Below are 22297 nucleotides of genomic sequence, written 5' to 3'. Positions count from 1 at the left end.
AACTGAAGGAAGGAACAGGAGTAAAAGTGAAAGAAAGTAAAATTATGTAAGAAAGATGGAGGGGAGTAAAATGTAAGTGATATCAGTATAATGAACAAAATGTCAGAGGTCCCCAAGCAGCTTGTCTTACTAAGCAGCAGTGCTCAGGCACAGGAGTGATCAGAAATAGCAGAAGTTAGTCTAGGACTTTGATCAGAAGTAGCTGAAGTTAGTTTAAAACTTTGAAATAGGGTCAGATTTGGAAGGGTCTTTTATGCTACACTTATAGTTTGGACTTTATTCTCTATCCAGTATTTCTAACCCTTACTTAAGAAAAGCAAAAAAAATTATTATTTATCTTTCCAGAAATCTGAACACACACACCTAAATTTTGCATGAAGGAGCCCAGCTCCTCTAGATGCATCCAACTATAAGCAGTTGAACCACAGAAAATCTTAGCAGCAAACGAACAATTTTGCTCTTTATTCTAGAAAACATACTGGCAGCAGAATGGAAGACAGACTATTCGGAACATGGGCTAGAGGTCTAAAAATTAGGTGGAATATTAATTGAAAATTCCAAGCACAAAATACTACAATCAGAATTCAGGCAGTGAAAGTATGCATAGAGAGGTTGGAGATGGGACTTAATAGTCCACTTCAGAGATGGACTTAATAAGACTTGGTATCTGGTTGAATGGGTGAATGTTAAGCAGTCAAAATATTGTGTTGTTTGTCTTAGTAGATTATAAATTTTCTAAAAGATTTTTGCTATACAGGCTGAGTTTAGGAGTGAGTAGAGATAAAACCGATAAAACCAGGTATTCAAGTTATGTTTTAACATCCATGAGAAAACAGTAGACTCTCCGTCAGCCTTGGGGCAGAGGGCTAAAAGGTAGTAATTTTGAGGATGGATAAACAGTGACTGGTAAACACTAGGGACCAAATAAGTAGCTGCTGAAAATGGTAAACCTAGATGTCTGGCAGTCATCTAAGAACAGCAAGTTAACTTTTTAGTTGACATGCGAACCTTACAAGGCTTGTCCCAGAACAACTAGTAGGGTAATGATTTGAAAAATCTGCCCCTCAGCATTAGTCTATACTAAGCAGTTATTGATGCTTCTGGATTGCTGGGGACGCATCATTGGTTTGCTTTACATTGACAATGGAAAAGTATTATCAGAACCTTAGGTAGACTCTCAAAAATATTTAACTTCCAAACTTAAAAACTTGTAAAACTGTTCCAGTTATTGAAGCTTTCACTTGTAGGGCAGGTTAAAATGAGAGGAAAATATAATCTATTGAACATACAAGGTTGAGGTCATTGGGAGATTTTACTTTTTCATACCTGTCTTTGAATCAAAAGCATGGTTTTTTGTTTTAGTTTTGTTGTGATAGAATTTGTCTAGTAATAAGGAGGAGAAATATGGTATCACATATTTATTACTGAGAAAGTCCCAGAATTCAAAACCACTTGAAACTCCTCTCACCTTCTGCTTTCTTCCTGTCCCACCACCCTCCCTTCGTGCACATATTCTAGTGTTATGTATGTTTTTGAGAAACAAATGACAAATAAACAAGCAATCTAGAATGTAAAACAAAACATACTTTGAGGGATTTAAAACAAAATGTACTTCCAGAACATTTTGCTTTCTATTAAATATCTGCTCAAATTTCTTAAATGTTTATCTAAATGGCATGTAAAATAATTGCTACAAAGATATTAATATTGTAACATTACCACTATCTAGTTCAAAAATAGAATGCCAGGAGGCATACAGTCTTAACTAGCAGATTAATTATGTTACTGTCACTGTCATTCCGTTGCTCATTGATTTGCTCGAGCAGGCACCACTAACATCTCTATTGTGAGATAGAATTTTTTGGCATATCGAATACACCACGGGTAGCTTGTCAGGCTCTGCCGTGTGGGCAGATAATTATGATGTAAAATTAGTCTTGAAGAGCTAAAAATATAATATTTAAGAATAATTTACTATGTATTCTTTGAAGTTGACAATACATAGATGGAACATTGAATAATTTCAATGAAGTAAATTTAATTATAGTTAGAGCTTACTATTCTATACTTTTTTGATTAAGATCACTTAATATGAGGGACCAAATTGAGAACATAGAGAAGAAAATATATCAAATCAGAAATAATGTTGTAGATTTTCTCCTACATAGTCATTCCACAATATCTAACTGGCATTTGAGAGAGAAAGCTCCCAATCATGATCAGAAGAACAGAACCTAAATTGCACTCAGAATCCTACTGAGCTTCAATCAGAACCATTACAGCAAATTTTCGTTCTTCGCTTAGTTGGAAGTCTTGTCAACTAAAGAAGAACTGGAAAATTTCTGCCAAAGCCTAAGAGTCAAAGTTGGCAAAAAGTCAACTGACCATTTTTCTCAGCTTCTCTATAATCAATTATTTGAGTTTTTGGTCATCAGAGTCTTCAAGACATATTAATTTATTGACTTATCAGTTTCTTCTGTAAATCAGAAAATGAATTTTTTCTCTCAAGAATTCTTTATACATGATTTCAAATACCAACATGTGCTTTCCAGAATCTCAGATGTTTTCTTAGTTCTACAGATGTTTTGTGAATGCATTTCAGCAAAATTTGCCAGTGCTACAGAAAGTATCTATGGCTGATTGGAGTTGCAGTTTGGACAGAGCTCGTGTTAGAGTTTATGGAAAGGTAAACTGAAACTTCTAACTGGCTCTCCAGGAAGTCAGGAATTCACAAAAAAAGCTGGAAAGGAATTGTATTTGAGGTGGTGGTTCAAACATGCCTATTTGAGGGAGTAGAGGGTGTAGAAATCCCAGAGTTATTTCCTCCATGTTTTCCTTGGTGTTTGGCCGACATAATATTTTATACTGGAGACTTTTTTCTTTCTAAGTATATATATATGTATATATATACTTATATATATATACACACACATATACATCACGATCACAAAATTCCATTAATAACCGATTTCTCAGGCAGGCTCAGTAACCTCTCATTTCATCCTGTTGTGATGCGAATGAGAGGACGAAATGAGAGGATATATATATATATATATATATACACATATATATGTATATATACTGTGTGTGTACACACATACACACACACACTGAGGAGAGCAGTTTCATTTTTAGAACTCCAGGTTAAAATGGCTTAAGCTTCATACTTGATGTGAAATATTTGAAAGACCACATAACACATCCATACCATACAGTTAAGAATATGCTTGCTATTACCACAAACACAGCATAAATGATTTTTTTTTAATTACTGAAGTTTCTCCAGTTCACCTTTTGTCTAATTTTCTTTTCTGAAAGATATGAAACTTTTGGTTTCCGATTCTGCTCTTAATTGAACTGCCCCCCTGAGTTCACTAATGTGTCTGTTATAGCTGTTACTATAAAGCAAATTATTATATGGAAAAAGAAAACCAGATAAACAAACTACTTCTGTGAATAATGAGAATTTCTTTAAATCTAGGCTATGTACATGTAATCTGAAACATGTATATAGATATACATACATAATGTATGGTACATATAACTTACCTATATGTACGTTTGCATGTGTGTATATATATGCATTTCATTCAAATTTAGAGTTTAAATATGTGAGAAAAATATTTCTATTAATATTAAATCAGTATTACAACTGAATAGAATACTTCTGGTTTGATAAATTTGTTTTTAAAATAAAAACTGATTTGACTCCTTCCCTTGAGATAAACTTATTCATAATACTGAATGACCAACCCAATTCCTGAATTCTAATCATTTCATATTTATCAATTGTAATGATGATGTTATTCATTGAATGATGATATGATGTTATTTCAGTTGGCTGTGAAATTGCATTCTGGTGGGGCTTTATAAGATGCCCAGAGTTTCCTCAGCATTTTCTGAAATGAGCTTTACTCCAGTCTTCTCTTTAGATAGAATACCAAAAAGAAAAAAAAATCACATTATCACAATTCTGAAATGAAAATCTTTCTGGAGTATTTGACATTGAGCAGAGTCAGGTATCTGTTTTTTGAAAAGTAATGAGGTTGTCTTAATTCCATTTCCAAGGTGTTATTTTTGGACTGAGAAACAGTTCTAAGACACAGATAATTTTTTTTTTTTTGCTTTTTGGGTCACATCCGGCGATGCACAGGGGTTACTCCTGGCTCTTCACTCAGGAATTTCTCCTGGCAGTGCTCAGGGGACCATATGGGATGCTGGGAATTGAACTTGGGTCAGCAGCCTGCAAGGTAAACGCCCTACCTGCTGTACTATTGCTCCAGCCCCAAAACAGATAATTTTTTAACAGAAGCAACATTAATTCTGTGGTCCTGTAAGTTCAAATTTATATACTTAGGAATGTTACAGAATAGAGAAAAGGTTACAATTTGAAACTAGGTAGATTAAAGATGATCATAGGGAGTATGGTAACTAGCTAGAGGAACTAGATATGTGCCTTAAAGATGCAGTTGTATTCATGGCAGGACACCCAGCAGTGCTCTAGGGTTAATCCTGCCCCGGCACTCAGGAATCACTCCTGGTGGGATCAAGGGACCATATGGAATTCTGGGAACTGAACCCAGGTTGGCTATGTATAAGGCAAGTTACTTTATCCATTGGACTCTCTCCATCCCAAGAAGAAATGTTTAACACTACCTTTGCCAGAAAAAAGAAAACACTAAGTACTTTGTGTATATATATTTTTTAATTCATCAACACAATAAGCCTAGAAAGAAAAGGGTTGGTGCTCTGTTTTACATACAAAAATATTCTCTAGCTCAAAACAATTTGATAATGCACTTACGTTTTCTAGAAACTGATTAATAAAGTCTGCCTTACTCCCAGCCTGGTGATCTTATATCTTGCAGGCACTGTGAGACCAATTGGTAGACCTCTCTGAATTGTCCTTTTTAATTTGTAAATAGAAGAAAAAGTTTTCTTCCAACATGACCTGGCGTGTTAAGATTAAACATAATTATTTGTGTTAATTCTGACATCCTGTGGCACACAGGTACTTAGACAATCTTGACTTTTTCCTCTCACCATCTGCATGAGTGGAAAGGAATTGAACTATGCATAGACACAGAGAAAGATAAAAGGATCCCTGTCCTGTGTGCCCAAAGTCTTCTGTGGCCTGCATAGCTTTTACACCCTGTCCCAAAGTTGACTTCTCTCCTCAGTAGCAAGGGACAGGCTCCATGCAGTGGCCTCTGGAAAGACCATGCTCTGTGTCACTAGCAGTTCATCATATCCCCTAGCAGTGCTGCTGTGATAAGAAACAGATGATCTGAATTTCCTAAGCAAAGCCAGCAGCAAGTATCAGGGAAGGCACATGCCTCAGTATCCATACTGTCTGCTTTTTAAGAAAGTACATCAAAAAGCAAATGCATTTTTACAAGAGCCCTGTTATTGCTTTACGTCTGTAAACTCTCAGGAACAGGGAATCACAACCCTTACCTTGTACCATTGGAAGCAGAACTAGTATTCCACATTGTTAAGCAAGGATTAGATAAGATTTATAGAGACCTGATGTGTGTAGGAGAACTAATAATGGAATCTTCAGATTCATTTCCAAAGCTTGTTACCTTGATAGGCTGTGTGTAGATTTCCACACTGCTTGTGTATGCCATGGGGTAAAACAATTTCAGCATTTTTGCAAAAGTTGACCTTCTTTAATTTAGAGGCATGTGATATGCATTTTGTACAGTCACATGCACAGTTCCAGATGGCTAAGTTAAATGCTGTCTGTGGAAGGAAAGGAAAACCAGACTCAGGTGCCTTCCTGACAATTTTGAAACTGTAAGAATCACTCTTTCCCTTTTCCCACAATTCATTTTGCTACTTCTGAGGATCTGTTGATGTCTGAAAAGGACTTTGTTTATAATACAGTTTCACCTGTTACATGATTTCAGTTCAATAACAAGCCTATCATGCCTTCTCTAGGCACCTACTTTTGATTTCATTTAATTCTATGTAGCTTGACCTCTTGTTTTAACACTTGGAAAAAGTATTCTCCAAATATTCTCTCTCTCTATGGCGTGTGTGAGCAAATACAGACCTAGTGTCTTTTATTGCTAATATGTACTTTGTCCTAAGACTTCTTTCATAAGTCCTTGATAACCTGTCCATGTTCCTCCCTGGGGAATAGGTTTCTGGATAAAGAGTACATCAGAGGTCATACTAAGGTTAAGTGTCTATTGGGCAATGAGAAGCAAACTTATTACTTGAAGGAAACTATTACTTCATGTGCTTACTCAAAGTGTTTAATTATATGTAGCTGTCAGGCTTAAAACTGTTCACCTAGAACTTGGTTGCTACATTTGGCTCTGAAATCAACCACAAAGCTATTAGATGAAAAACACATTTAGATAAACCAGTCATGATTAGAAAGTGACAACATTCTGAAGTTGATGGATTTAGAGAAGCTTTTCTAATCTGTTATTCCAAAAACAGTATAAGTGATCTAAGGCCACGATCTATATTCGTGCCATTTGAAATAATTTACTGAGGGATTTTTAACTGACCAGAGGTTCAGTGAGATGGATGGACCTAGGGAGTTAATTGCTGGGTTTTCTAACATGAAAGGTGTCGATTTATGTAGATATAATCATAAATGCGACATTCAAACATTGTAATGTGGCACCAAAGATTTAGAAAAAGCTATTATTTTTCAAATTGAAAAATTGAACTATTCAGTTTTCAAGATTATAGAAGCAATATTATTCATTGAATGTTCAACAGGTTTCTGAATTTTTGCTAAAAAATAGTGTCAATAGTCCTTTCTGATTTGTGGAATTACAATAAAATAAGTGCTACAATAAATATGGGATTTATAATGAAATTGCCCCCCCACCAACTTCAACATAAGTGCAGATTTGACCTTTTACTGATAAATTGCCTACTGCTGAAACATCAGTTTTTCAAAAATTTTAATGGTTGCCCTTTGGTTCTCTGTCAATTAGAAGTTAAAACATCCATCATTTTATGTGACACTTGATGAAATTTCTAGCAGTAATCACTAGATTAGTTCTACATATAATTAAATCACATGTAATCTCTTGATTGTTATATTTTTATACCATCCATGACTTTGATTCTGAAACACTGATATTAAAACGTCACATTTTTGTAATGGAAATCAAACAGAGAAACATTGAATGGGGGTGGTGATGAGATAGAACTGGGGATAAGCGTTTTGCTTTGTATGTGGCCTACCCATGTTCAACACCCGAGAGCCAGGAGGGTTCCATGAGCACTGCCAGATATGCTATCCCCTCCCCTCCATCCCTCACACCCCCCCAAAAAATAAATGACAAAGTAAAACATTGGTAGTATCACGAAAACTTAGATTGCTGTTTTAAAAACAATCAATATTGTTTTTAGGGAATCCTTTTATTTGTTCTTCATTTTTCCTTCTACTTCAGAGCTCTTTGGTAGTTGAAATTCAAAGTTCACACTTTGTAAAAGTGCTTTTTTAAAGTGAAGAGAAATGCAAAGATTCAAAAGTAAGGGAGAAATAACATGGATCCTACGTAAACTGAGTACAAATGTTGCTTACATTGAAGGTTCTCTTAAAAACGGTAATAAGCAAATATTTCTAGGTCTTAAATATCTAAAAGGCATTGCTGAAATGTCGGGTTATAGATGTAAGAATCTGAAACAGCCCAAGAGAATATAAATCACTTTATTTTCTTTAACATTAAACATAGATTCAACAGAAATAAATCATATTTATTGCTCCTTTTAAGAGAAAACTTGAAGTTTGTTCCAGTTAGAGAAGTAAGACGATGACTTACTTTCTGGAGCAGTTGTGTGAGCTCTTTCAGAGAAATATGGGTACTTAATATGTTTCATTGTGCTGAAATGTGTAGATTATGTTGATATAAAATACTTTGCCAGTGAATCTTCACCTTAGAATTACCTAAGTGCCTCTTTAGACAGGCACATGAAATAGCAAACAGCTTAAGAACAAAGTTAGAAAAATATATGCCTCTAGAAAAACTAATTCTTATATGTATATTATTTCACAAGTATCCAGAAAGAAAAACAGAGAGGATTCTAAGAATTTGACATTCCAATATATTCAATTCATCTGAAAATGGAATATGTAAAATGAACATTTACATGTAAATATCAATGCTACCCGTGTAATTTTTTCTCTTTTGTAGTTGTAGTCAATAGATAGGATCTTAATTTGTTGTCACTCATCTTGCTTGTTTAAATTACTTTGTGATTCTTAGCTTTTATGATGATTTACATCTCAGCCATACTTGAGTAAAGGAAATTGCATCATGCAAAAATACATATGTTTGTCACATACTTGCTCCATTAGGCAAATAATGCAACTTTTAATAGAACTATCTTCCAATTCTACAGTACAAACAAAAAGAAAATCAGAATGTACAGATTTTTTTATTATTTGAGAAATGAATTTAATAATTATATAGACAAGAGATCTGGTATGTATATTTCAATTTCAAAGAATCTCGATTTTTCTTTCACTGTTCACAATCAGAAGCTATGCCCCACTTATTGTTAAGATTACAACTGATTTTATTAATCCTAAAATCCAAGCTCTGAAACTATATAAATACTAATTTAGAAAGGATAGACTTTGAGCAGTGAAGAATCCTCGCTGGCGGGCACCACAACACTGGAGAATGCTCTGGGCCCCAAACTGAGCCAATATCACCGGGGTGCCCCAGATAGAGCAGGTGCAGTCTCCCCTCCTCTTCAAGATGGAATCCCGGTTTCCATGAACTTCTATAAACATGGCTCCGGTATGTGGGGACCAGGAGTATTTCTCTGAACTGAATGGCCGCTTATGCAGCCGTGTGACATTTCCTGATATACAAAGTGAGCAATGGAAAATAGATGATCTAGCTTCTGCCCCTAGAAGGCAGGTTTGAATGGTGGTAGGAATATCCAAGCAAAATATAGTGCCCAAAACTATAGAGTATCTGAACAATTGTCTGCAGTAGAGACAGGGTAAGGACTGAAATGGAAAAGGAGGGGGTAATGGGGATATTGGTGGTGGAAAGTTTGCACTGGTGGAGGGATGGGTGATCGATCATTGTATTGCTGAATATCAAACATGCAGCTTTTGACAGAAATGTATCCGGAATACACATTAGGTCTCTGTCTCTGGACCACCCCAGGTGGGAATGGGTTTCCTGCTTTAACCTGTTTCCCCTGGTGGCTTGGTTGCTGCCGCTGTCTTCCAGAGGCCTAGGGACAGCCAGGGAGGGGCCCCCAGTGATGAAGAACACAGGACCTCATGGGATGGGGGCAGAGCCAGCCCTTCCCCCACCTATGAGACCCCAAGTTGCCGCCCACGAACAAGCCCTCTAGCTGCTGATCGAGCTGCTTATTGGCCATGATCTCAGAAACTCATAAACAAAGCTCAGAATATAGCGGCTTTTGGCAGAAATCCCTCCAGATTTAATTAAAACTTCAGAAGTCCAAAATTACACAGCTGCAATAGTGGCTGCGCATCATCATATGCAAGTCATAATCAGCAGTAGAAAAAATGGTCTAATGTTGTCTTTTTGGCAGATTTGAGTGTTGGGGGAAAATTTGGTGGGTTTGGTGTCAAAATATTGAATGTAATAAAAATAGAGAGAGAGTAACATGGAAATTGTCTGCCACACAGGTGGGGCGGGCATGGGATGGGAGGGGAAATACTGGGGGCTTTGGTGGTGGAAAATGTGCACTGGTGGAGTTGGGTGATTCATCATTGTATGACCAAGACTTAAACCGAAAATTTTGTAACTGCTCTCACGGTGTTTCAATTAAAAAAAAAGAAGAAAGGGAAAGAAAAAAAAAGGAGAAATCATCTAAAAACACAAGAAGTCTATTTTATAATGAGTTTACACTGGAGAACATAATTCATAAATTGAAGTGCAATTAAGATTCAAAAATAATGTAAGGATAGACTTTAGGGTAACCAATGTATATGTTTTCCATCCTATAGTACATTTCTTTTTTGTTTGTTCGTTTTGTTCTTTTGTGTGTTGATCAGGTATCTCTCTAGTCCCTTCTACTACATTTTAAAAATATCTCAAACTACTCATTCATTACATCACTAGACAAATGAAATCTAGCAAGTGACTTGGAAGCTCTATAGTCAGGTGACTCAAGGAGAGGATACTGTACAAGTGCACAGTCTCAAGTTCAACAGAATACAATATTAGCACTTTCTCAGTGTACTGCCTATGATTATTCAGAGCCCATATACATTTTTAATGTTTTTAATAATAATATCAAAATAAAGGGCTGGAGCAATAGCACAGTGGTTGGGCGTTCGCCTTTCACGTGGCCGACCCGAGTTCGATTCCTCCGCCCCTCTCAGAGAGCCCGGCAAGCTACCAAGAGTATCGAGCCCGCGTGGCAGAGCCTGGCAAGCTACCCGCTTGTATTCCATATGCCAAAAACAGTAACATTAAGTCTCTCAATGAGAGACGTTACTGGTGCCCGCTCGAACAGTGATTAAAATAAAAAATACTTATAAAGTGTGCAGTGCTTAGGATTTGTTTTCCTTTTAAAATATGTATACGTTTTATTGTAAAATCTATATTGTATGAACTTTTATATATATATTTAAATTTTTATTTTATTTATTTTTTAATAAGTAAGTCACCATGAGGGTACACTTACAAATTTACCCATCTTCGTGCTTGTGTTTCCCTCATACAATGTTCCAGAACCCATCCCTGCACCAGTGTCCATTCTCGACCACCAATGAACCCAGTATCCCTCCCACCCTCCAATCCCATCCCCCCCACCCCGCCTCTGTGGTAGGGTATTCCATTTAGTTCTCTCTCCTTTTGGGTGTTGTGGTTTGCAATAGGGGTATTGAGTGGCCGACGTGTTCAGTCTCCAGTCTACTTTCAGCATGCATCTCTCCTCGCGTGGGATCCTCAACCACATTTTACTTGGTGTTCCCTTCTCTATCTGGGCTGCCTTTCCCCCAGCATGTGAGGCCATCTTCCAAGCCATGGAGCCAACCTCCTTGTATTATATACTACTATTCTTGGGTGTTAGTCTCCTAATCTGTTATTTTATATTCCACAGATGAGAGCAATCTTTATATGTCTATCCCTCTCTTTCTGACTCATTTCACTTAACATGATACTTTCCATATTCATCCACTTATGTGCAAAGTTCATGACTTCATCTTTTCTAACAGCTCCATAGTATTCCATTGTATAGATGTACCAAACTTTCTTTAACCAGTCATCTCTTCTCGGGCACTCGGGTTTTTTCCAGATTCTGCTATTGTAAACAGTGCTGCAATGAACATATAAGTGCAGATGTCATTCTGACTATACTTTTTTGTTTCCCCAGGATATATTTCCAACAGTGGTATTGCTGGATCAAGTGGGAGCTCAATTTCTGATTTTTTGAGACGCGTCCATATTGTTTTCCAAAAGGGCTGAACCAGTCTGCATTCCCACCAGCAGTGTAGAAGGGTCCCTTTCTCCCCACATCCTCTCCAACAGTGGTTGCTTTTGTTCTTTCGGATGTGTGTCATTCTCTGTGGTGTGAGGTGGTATCTCATAGTTCTTTTGATCTGCATCTCCCTGATGATTAGTGATGCAGAGCATTTTTTCATGTGCCTTTTAGCCATTCATATCTCTTCCTTAGAAAAGTTTCTGTTTATTTCCTCGCCCCATTTTCTGATCAGGTTCAATGTTTTCTTCTTGTAGAGTTCAGCCAGTGCTTTATATATCCTTGATATTAACCCCTTATTGGATGGGTATTGGGTGAATATCCTTTTCCATTCTGTAGATTGTCTTTGTATTTTGGTGACTGCATCTTTTGTGGTGCAGAAGCTTCTTAGTTTAATATAGTCCATTTGTTTATCTCTGTTTCTACTTGGTTGGTCAGTTGTGTGTCATCTTTGAAGATACCTGTAGCTTCAATATCATGGAGGGTTTTGCCAACCTTGTCTTCGATGTACCTTATGGATTGTGGTCTAATGTTGAGGTCTTTAATCCATTTTGATTTGATTTTTGTGCATGGTGTCAAGTCGAGGTCTAAGCCCATTCTTTTGCATGTGGTTGTCCAGTTATGCCAGCACCATTTGTTAAAGAGACTTTTCTTGTCCCACTTCAGCTTTTTTGATCCCTTATCAAAGATTAGATGATCATACATTTGAGGTTGTGTGTAGGGATATTCCACCCTGTGCCACTGGTCTGCAGCTCTGCCTTTGTTCCAATACCATGCTATTTTAATTGTTACCGCTTTTTAGTAAAGTTTATGGTTGGGGAGGGTGATGCCTCCCATCATCTTTTTCCCAAGAATTGTTTTAGCTATCTGTGGGTGTTTATTGTTCCATATGAATTTCAGGATTGCTTGATCCATTTCTTTGAAGAATTTCATGGGTATTTTTTTTAGGGATCGCGTTGAATCTGTATAATGTTTTGGGGAATATTGCCATTTTGACAATGTTGATTCTCCCTATCCATGAACAGGGGATATGTTTCCATTTCCTCATGTCCTCTTTTATTTCATGGAGTAGTGTTTTATAGTTTTCTTTGAAGAGATCCTTTACTTCTTTAGTTAAGCTGATTCCGAGGTACTTTATTTTCTGGGGCACGATTGTGAATGGGATTGCTTTTTTCATGTCCCTTTCCTTTGTCTCATTGTTTGCATATAGGAAGGCCATGGATTTTTGGGTATTGAATTTATAGCCTGCAACTTTACTGTACAAGTCTATTGTTTCTAAGAGTTTCTTAGTAGAGATTTTAGGCCTCCCTAGATATAGTATCATATCGTCTGTGAATAGTGAGAGTTTGATTTCTTCTTTTCCTACCCGGATGCCCTTAATATCTTTTTCTTGCCTAACAGCTGTTGCAAGTACTTCCAGTACTATATTGACCAGCAGTGGTGATAGTGGGCATCCTTGTCTTGTCCCTGATCTTAGAGGAAAGGCCCTTAGCTTTTCCCCATTGTGGATAATACTTGCCATAGGTTTGTGGTAGATGGCTTTGACTATCTTGAGGAAAGTTCCTCTAAAACCCATTTTGGTGAGAGTTTTCATCATGAACGAATGTTGGATCTTGTCATGCTTTCTCTGCATCTATTGATATGATCATATGGTTTTTAACTTTACTTTTGTTGATATGATGGATTATGTTGATTGATTTCCAAATGTTAAACCATCCTTGCATCTCTGGGATGAATCCCACTTGGTCATGATGTATGATCTTTTTAATGAGTTGTTGGATTCTATTTGCTAATATTTTGTTGAGGATCTTCGCATCGGTATTCATCAGGGATATTGGTGTATAGTTTTCTTTTTTTGTGGTGTCTTTGTTTGCTTTTGGTATTAGGGAGATATGTGCCTCATAGAAACTGTTTGGGAGGGTTCCTGTTTTTTCAATTTCCTGAAAAAGCTTGAAAATAACTGGCAACAAGTCCTCTTTAAATGTTTGGAAGAATTTGCCAGTGAATCCATCTGGACCTGGGCTTTTGGTTTTGGGGAGACTTTTGATTACAGTTTTGATTTCCTTGATATTAATGGGTCTATTCAGGTATTCCAGGTCTTTTTTGTTCAGTCTTGGGAGATTGTAGGAACCAAGAAATTCATCCATTTCTTTTAGGTTCTCTTGTTTCGTAGCATACAGACATTCAAAGTAGTCTCTGATGATCTTTTGAATCTCCTTGGCTTCTGTCGTGATGTCCCCCTTTTCATTTCTGATTCAGTTTATTAGGGTTCTCTCTCTCTTTCTTTGTGAGTCTTGCTAACGGTTTATCAATCTTGTTTATTTTCTCAAAGAACCAGCTCTTGGTTTCATTGACCTTTCGTATTTGTTTTTTGGGTTTTCATGTCATTAATTTCTGCTCTAATTTTTATTATTTCTTTCCTTTTGTCAGGTTTGGGTTCCTTTTTCTGGTCCTTTTCTAAGATCTTGAGCTGTGAAGTCAAGCTATCTATGTAGGCCCTTTCTTCCTTCCTAAAGAATAGAACTTTTATATTTTAATCATTTTAAATGTATAGTTGAATGACATTGAGAACAGCCTTTTTAACTTTCATTGCCATACATTTCAAGATTTCCTTTCCTTTTTTCTGAAGTGAAATTCTATGCCTTTTAAACAGTAATGTTACATTATTCCCTGTCCTCTGCCTCTGGTGCAAGAACGTCTTTAACTTTTGTGTCTATTAATTTGACTGTTCTTTTATTCCTTCTGAAGGCTGTGTAGTATCTGCTACATGGATATATCACATTTTGTTTATTCATTTACCCAGTAATGTATTCTCTTCACCTTATGTGCTTTTTATATATGAACTACCTTAATTTTCACAATAACTCAGTGATGTAGATATTTTTAGTATTCCCACAATATGGCAAGAAATAAGCACAAAGGGGTTCTAGCTACTCCACATCAGGCTAAGTGCACCTACAGACTTGGCTTTTAATTACCTTATCTCCCACTACTCTTTTCAAATGATTTAAAAATCAGAGTAAAATTTGTTCAGTTATGCTTATACACTCATGTACCACCTCAAAACCAGGTTTTTGACTTATATTGTGCTGGCAGTTATACAGCTCCAGGAAATAGTTTTTTAGCAACTGTCTCAGTAATTGATGCATTTGTAATCTAAATACATGCAAAGGAAATAGCTTTTTCTGGGGCAAAATGTTCTTGCTTTCTCAGTGTCTGGTCTTGTTTAATGACCACAGCATTGACTATAACCAGGTAAAGCACTGTAGCACTGTCTAGCACTGTCTTCCCGTTGTTCATTGATTTGCTTGAGCGGCACCAGTAGCGTCTCCATTGTGAGACTTGTTCTTACTGTTTTTAGCATAGCAAATACACCATTGGTAGCTTGCTAGGCTCTGCCATGAGGGCGGGATACTCTCCGTAGCTTGCTAGGCTCTCTGAGAGGGATGGAGAAATCAAACCCGGGTCAGCCATGTGTAAGGCAGACGCCCTACCCGCTGTGCTATAGCTCCAGCCTTGACCAGGTAAAGCATGAAACATAATTTAGAAGTAAAAACTGCCATTGGTAAATTTAACTATATGTGTTTGTGTTTGTGTGTGTGTGTGTGTATATACATATATATATATATATATGCTTCTGTCTCTGACATTAAAAAAATATCTTCCACTGTCTTTGTAGAGACAACCAAAGATAAACTTTTTACACTGCCTAACATTAACATTATAGTTTGTGTTTTGAACTCTAAATAGTTTTGGATCTTTGACTTCTGTTATAATTTTTGATGGACATAAGGACATACCACCTTAAGTGTTTGGATAGCACATTTAATTCACTCATTAAAATCATTTGACCTGTTCAACACCACAACTGTGATATAATATTTAGGAATAAAGTCTTTGGGAAGTAATGACATTTAGAGAGGTTGTAAGGGTGAGGATCTTAGGATGGATGGGATTGAAGCCCATGAAGGAGGAAGCACTCAAGCCAACAGCTTTCTCCATGACTCAATCCACACTCACAAAGTGGAAGCCATGTGAGTCTATAGCAAGAACACAACTATCTGCACCCCTAAACAAGAGCACTCACAAGTAGTCAACTGTGCTGGCATCCTGATCTCCGACCTTCAAAACAGAATTGTGAGAAAATAAATTTCCGTTGTCTAAGTCACCCCTTCTTGGAATTTTGTTATGACAGAATGTACAGAGCAATTCAGCTCTGTACATACATGTCTGAGGCCTTTATCGGTTTAATTCTGAAATTAGTCTTCAACTCACTTCAATTCATCCTTGTAGAGTGTGTAAGCTTTACATGTAGTGGCAAAAAGTTATTTCCCCCAGTTTATGGAGAGGAACTGAAGCATAGGGAGGTGGACAGATGCTAGTTTAAGGACATGTAATTAGCACAAATTGAGATTATAGCCAAACCCAGATAGTCTTTAGCTACAGAACTTGTCTTATTAAATATGGCACACATTTTATCTTTGGTTCCTGTGTGTAATAAATTGAAGTACAATAGAACCATATTACTAAAATTATGTCATATAGCTATATTCATTAACAATTATGAAATCTAGGAAAAATGTTAAAATATTAAGAAAGTGTTACGTTTTGGGAAACATGCCTTATATGCACATGTCAAACATTTCAGAGCAGAAATATCCCTTAGAACTGAGATTCTTAATGTTTTTAGCAATCAAGACCGTTTTTCTCACTTTGGTCACAGTTCTGAGTATATACATAAGTATATAAATAAAATATTTATTGATAACAAATTAAAAATTTATTATATTTATTTATTAATTTATTTTGGAGCCACATCTGACAAGGCTTATTTCTGGCTCTGCACTCAGGGATCATTTTTGGCAGGGCTCAGGATGCCATATGAGAGGCTGGAGATAAAACCTGGTTGTCTGTGTGCAATGCAAATGCCCTACCTGCTGGACTATCTCTCCAGTTCCCAGACATTTATTTTAAAGAAAAAAGTTATTTGCACTCATATTTTATTATATAATTTTATATCCCATTGCTTAAGAAGCTAAACTTAAGAAGCTAAGGAGAAGCTTCTTTTTTCACAAAAGAGACTGAGTAAACTTTTCAGGTGAAAGAAAGACTGCCAGGCAAATGGTGATGCAATGGATTTTTCTACTATAACTAAGATTCTTGTATTTAGAGGTTTGGTTTCTTTTTTAACTTTAATGTTTTTTTTTTTTACTTTAACTTAAATTCCTACATTTAGAACCTCTTCCATTTGCTCCAATACTAGAATCCTGAACCCCCTTTAGTTAAGGCCCAGAGTAATTTCATTCAAAGATACTTGTCCCTCAACAAACATATACTATTACATTGTAATTTAATTTACCATTTTCAGAAAGGAACCTGTGATTCAGACTATATATTCATCCCACCAAGACCACCATTTGCAGATATATATCCATCCATGTTTCAAAGTACACGTTTTAGAAGACAAACTGACCTTTTTTTTTTTTTTTTCTGTCACAGAGCTCCAGGACAGCACGCTCTGAGGAGGAACGGGATGGCCTATGGGATGCGTGGGGCCCATGGAGTGAATGCTCGAGGACCTGTGGAGGAGGTGCTTCCTACTCATTGAGACGCTGCCTCAGTAGCAAGTAAGTTCTGCTGCCCAGGAAGTGGGGATTTCAAGGTGTTGTTTAACACATGAACCTCTCTGAGCATTTTATTGCTCAGGAATCCACACTTAGGAAAGAATTGGAAGGGAATTATAGAGACAAATTTGTATGCTATCTAATACCCATCTCCAGCTAGCTGTTTATGTAATCTGATGTGATAGATAAAATGGAACAATCACATCTATAGTCTATTTTCATGTTTTAACTGGAAGAAGATTCACTATTTGCAATTAATCTAGTTTCTTTAAATCTATAATTTATTCTACTTTTTACATACCCTAACAGGGTGAAAATAACTGTGACAGTATTAATATTAATAGCATATTAAGTTTACATTGTTTTCCAATGTTACAAATATTTTGCAAATAAATTACATATTGCTTTAGTTTTTCAGATATTGTTCTGGCCAAAAGCTTACTAAGATCTCCCTTAAATGAATGATCTATTTTGAACTTAAGGATATTTGTAGTGTTGTTGTTGTTGTTTGGGGGCAGAGCTCAGCGCTCAAGTATCATTCCTGGCAGGGAACCATAATGGGTGCCAGAGATTGAACCCAGAGCAGCTGTGTATAAGGCAAGCGCCTTAACCACTGTACAATATTCCAGCCATCAAATACAGGGAGATTTGAAAGAATAGAAACTGCACTGGAAACTACACAAGAGTGAGAGACAGTGAAAATACCACTGAGAGTGGTTCATAATTTCAAAGCTGTTAGAATGGAAAGTCTTTCCCTATATAATAATAATTCAAAACACCTTCTTGAATTGTGTGGTCTATGACTGGATTTTTCTCCAAATAATAAAGTATAAAGTACCATGGCAATATTTTTAATGAAATATTTTATTTGACCATGAAAATTGTTTCTATGTGTCTAGTAAGAGGTTTGATCACAGTGACTCTTTAAAACATAAAGCAGAAAAAAGAAAATATGCTTAATTTCGTAGATTCCATAAACAAAGAGGTGGTGTATGTAGAAGAAGAACATTAGCTTATTTTAATAAGAATAAGAATTTCCTTTTCTTTTATATGTGTGTTCTCTCCTCTGCTTTTGGTTTTTATTTTTGTTTTTGGATCGCTGGGGGAGTCTCAAGGAGACTCAGGTCACACCTGGGAGTGAGAATCTCTTGAATTAGGGGTCTGTGTCTCACTCTTTTCAGAAGCTCAGTAAATATTGCTTATTTCTGAAGTCTGTTTCTTTGAAGCTCAATAGTAGCTTTACAGAAACAGTAATAACTGGATAGTGAATAGGTTCCACTGGAAACCCCCTAGAAAATAGAGCCTTAGAGCATATATTGCAAGATAGATTTATCCTGCTATTTTACCATTTTGGTGTTTGGGTCTGCAGCAGAGATGCATCTACAGGATTGCATTTAATAGTCATTTTTTTTTTGTCTTTGGACAAAATTCTTCACATTAAATCTCTGAGCAAATGAGAAAGAATAAACCTTTTGCCCTTGTCATTCTTCTCTTAAGTTTAAATATATAGCTTTTCCTATATCTGCACTACATGATGTTATATGGATAGCCCTTGAGTTATGACTGATAATAATCATGTATCAGTAATAAAAAATATGTAATTTCTTTTTGACTTAGTGATAGGACTATTTCATTGTGAGAATCTTAATATCTGTGTAAAAGATCACTGGAAAGTAATATAAGGAACATATTAATATCACAAGTAAAATTCTGTCATTTTGCTATCATCAAATTTTTTTAAGTTGTTTCTATTTTTAAGGGATGTTTATTAGACACCATGATCTACAACGTTGTTCATAATAAGTGGTGGTGGAGGTGAATGGGGGGACTAAGGGTTACATTAGGGCACTTAACAGTATTGTAACCATATTATAAAAATTATAATTATCACTGTCACTTGTCTTCAAGTGATAATTGTAATTTTTATTATAACCATATCATAAAAATTATACTTAAACATTTTTAAAAACAAAACAAAAACCCATGGTATTGGGAAAACTGTATACCTAGGTTTTATGGAAAATAAAGAGCGATAGCACAGCAGTTGGGCGTTCGCCTTTCACGCGGCCAACCTGTGTTCGATTCCTCCACCCCTCTTGGAGAGCCTGGCAGGCTACCGAGAGTATGGAGCCCGCATGGCAGAGCCTGGCAAGCTACCCATGCGTATTGGATATGCCAAAAACAGTAACAATAAGTCTCTCAATGAGAGACGTTACTGGTGCCCTCTCGAACAAATCTATGAGAATTCTTAAACTTGTGGGATTAATTATGAATTGAAAATTTACAATGAGACTTGGTTAATCTGAGTAGTAGAGAAAATATCTAGAGATTAGTTAATACTATGAGAAAAAATATGGAAGGCAAAGCAATTTGAAAATGTATATAAGCATTGTATATAAAATCTTTAAATCTAATGTAGCAGTACTTGATACTGAATGAAAATGTCTTGAATCAGGGGATACTAGGAAGAACCCTTTCTTTATTCTTCCATGTCCTTTCTCTAAGGTTCAGAGAAAGTAAGCAACTTAATTTTCTCAATTAAGCATTACAGCATTGATAATTTCCTTTACCTTTAAAAAAAGAAATTTCATAACTTATTCTATAACATTTATTAATTTATATAACTTATGTCTTATTGAATAAATCTGATGACAATGATAATAATAATAATAACAGCAATGACTGTTAATCTTGTCTCACCAGGTGGTACATAGTATCTGCTTTTATCTATTTTATTAGAATAGATATCACTTACTATAATGTACTTTAATGATGCCACTTTAGTTCAGTTTATTTTAAGCTAAATAATGTACCAGCTAGCCTGAGAAACTTTTCATTATTTCTTCGACTTCCATTACTCTGAAGTAGTATTTTTAGCAAAATCATTTGTCTGATTGACCTACTGTTGTGTGATACTTAGTTGAAACTTCCCTTCTTTAACCTAGATCACTTTAGCTTACACAAACACACACACACACATGCAAACACACATGTATATATACATATATATGGAATATACTGCCATCACATATATCACTGTATCACTGTATCACTGTCGTCCCATTGATCATTGATTTGCTCGAGCAGGCACTAGTAGCATCTCCATTCGTCCTTGCCCTGAGATTTTAGCAGCCTCTCTTTACTCATTCTTCTAGCAGTCCCACATTGGAGACTCTTTCAGGGTAAGGAGAATGAGACCCATCATTGTTACTGTATTGGGCATATCAAATACACCACAGAGAGCTTGCTAGGCTCTGCTGTGTGGACAGGATGCTCTCAGTACTTTGCCAGGTTCTCCGAGAGGGAGAACTAGGCTATTAGAGGTCCTTTGTTTTATAGTCTCTGGATCTTGGCCATTGATGGGATTACACGGCCCACGGGCCAGTTTGTAGTTGTGGCTGCCAAGCTACTGGAAAATGGGTGATCTGGGTGGAGGAGGCCTAGTCCTGATCTGAGCAGGCTTGGAGATCTCAGCCTCGGGTCCCACACACCTGGGTTCCTCTGCCGGTTCCTTCATGTGTGAGGCTTGTCTGAACATGTGGAGAGTGGCCTTGAGCATGGTTGTGGCTGGGTTCCAGAGGTCTTTGACTGCTGGGGCTCTGCTCCAAGCAGGGAGGGAAACTCAACCCACCCCACTCCGAGGGGCCCCAGTGAAGACAGCCAGGCGTGGGGGCAAGAGACTCTGCCATCACATATATATACATATAGATTTGCATTTATGTCTCTGACATAAATTTTTATCTTCAACCATTGATTTAGATTTTTCCACAGAGTTCCAGGTGCATAAAGCAGTTATAATATTTTATATATATGTAATGAAAAAAGGGGTATATTGATCTATAAGTACCATATACAAAAATCAAGATCATATGGAAAATTAGCTTATTGAAGACAAAGAGTCATAGACCTAGAGGCTCTCAAGTGTAGTATCAACCAGTAGGGTGGTTGAAGAAAATTTAAAGATAATTATGATGTTTTTGCACTTGGAAGTACCATACTAACTTTTGGACTAGTTAATAGCATAAATTAATCAAGAGTATGAATACTTTGCATCATACCAGTTGATTATATAAAGAATTTCTTGATTTATAAATATTCAAATAGCAAAAGAAATGCAAATAGCCTCCAAATTTTTTCTAACAGATATAAGCAATTTTTAAAAATAAATTATGAAATGAATTTTGGGGTTAAATAAAATTATTAGGTAAACAAGAGATCAAATCTCCACAGTGTGAGGATGCATAGAATAAAAAATATGTTTTTAAAGGATAAGCTATGTCATAATAACATAAAAATTAAATAAATCTATCCAAAGAATCTTATATCCCAAGAATGGGAAACACTAGTTCAAGCTCATAAGAATTTCATTTCATAATAATTGTGGTAAGGTAAAATAATCTAACCTTTCTGACTTTTGTTGAAAATACAACTTTAATCTCATAAAAGTATATTTATATTTGTATAGGTTTTAGTTAGTAATTGTTTTTCAACATATAATAATACCAAAGGAAATAGTTAGTATTTACCTTCTGGGGCAAGAGCAATAGTATAGCAGGTAGGGTACTTGCTTTGCATTCAGCCCCCTTGAGTTTGATTCCAAGCACCTCATGTGGTCCCTGAGCCTTTGAAGAGTAATGTCTCAACATAGAGCCAGAATTAAGCCCTCTGCACTGTCAGGTGTAACCACGCCCCAAAGAAAAATAAAACAAATTTAACTTCATAAATATGTCTTTCTTTTAAAGTCACCTCATCCACAATCATGACATCCAACTAAAATTCATTAAGACTTGGTTTAAGAAGTTTCAAAAGCCACAGCTCAAGTTAGCCTCAAAGTTACCAGTTATTCTTCATCTAGTGTTGCATGTTATCAGCATTGTTTTCCTTCAAAATATTTGGGATTTTGTTTAAATGGACAAAAATACATTTCAACATGAATCCTTATCATTTATATGAGGTGGTCTTTCTCATTGTATTAACATGTGTCCCAGATTCTGTGAATTTACAGGTAGGCATAATGAGGAAAAAAGTCATCTTCCGATGAAGTGATTTCTTCATATTTTAATTTCGTGTGAATTTTTGTGCTATGACCCAATCTGCAATGGAAGAAAGCTTTGGCACCAGTATGTTCATACTTAAAAATAAATAGATGGTTACACCTTTTCACTGTGATCCAAGAGGATGTCTCTGTGAGCATTTATTTATAAGGTTAGTTGAGAGCAACT

At 36.2% G+C, this 22297-nt stretch overlaps 1 protein-coding gene across 2 annotated transcripts in view; it reads left to right on the top strand.

Moving 5' to 3' along the window:
- Nucleotides 1–22297, top strand: part of ADAMTSL1 (ADAMTS like 1) — a 488758-nt gene that overhangs the window by 33459 nt on the left and 433002 nt on the right. For both annotated transcript variants that reach the window (XM_055147244.1, XM_004600171.2), the window contains exon 2: nt 16951–17078. In XM_055147244.1, coding sequence (XP_055003219.1) covers nt 16951–17078 — 128 coding nt within the window. The remainder of the gene's footprint in view (nt 1–16950; nt 17079–22297) is intronic.

The sequence above is a fragment of the Sorex araneus genome, chromosome 1 (genome assembly GCF_027595985.1).
Source record: "Sorex araneus isolate mSorAra2 chromosome 1, mSorAra2.pri, whole genome shotgun sequence".
NCBI classification, from domain to species: domain Eukaryota; kingdom Metazoa; phylum Chordata; class Mammalia; order Eulipotyphla; family Soricidae; genus Sorex; species Sorex araneus.
Note: the sequence above shows the minus strand (reverse complement) of the source record. Positions and strands in the feature narration are given on the sequence as shown.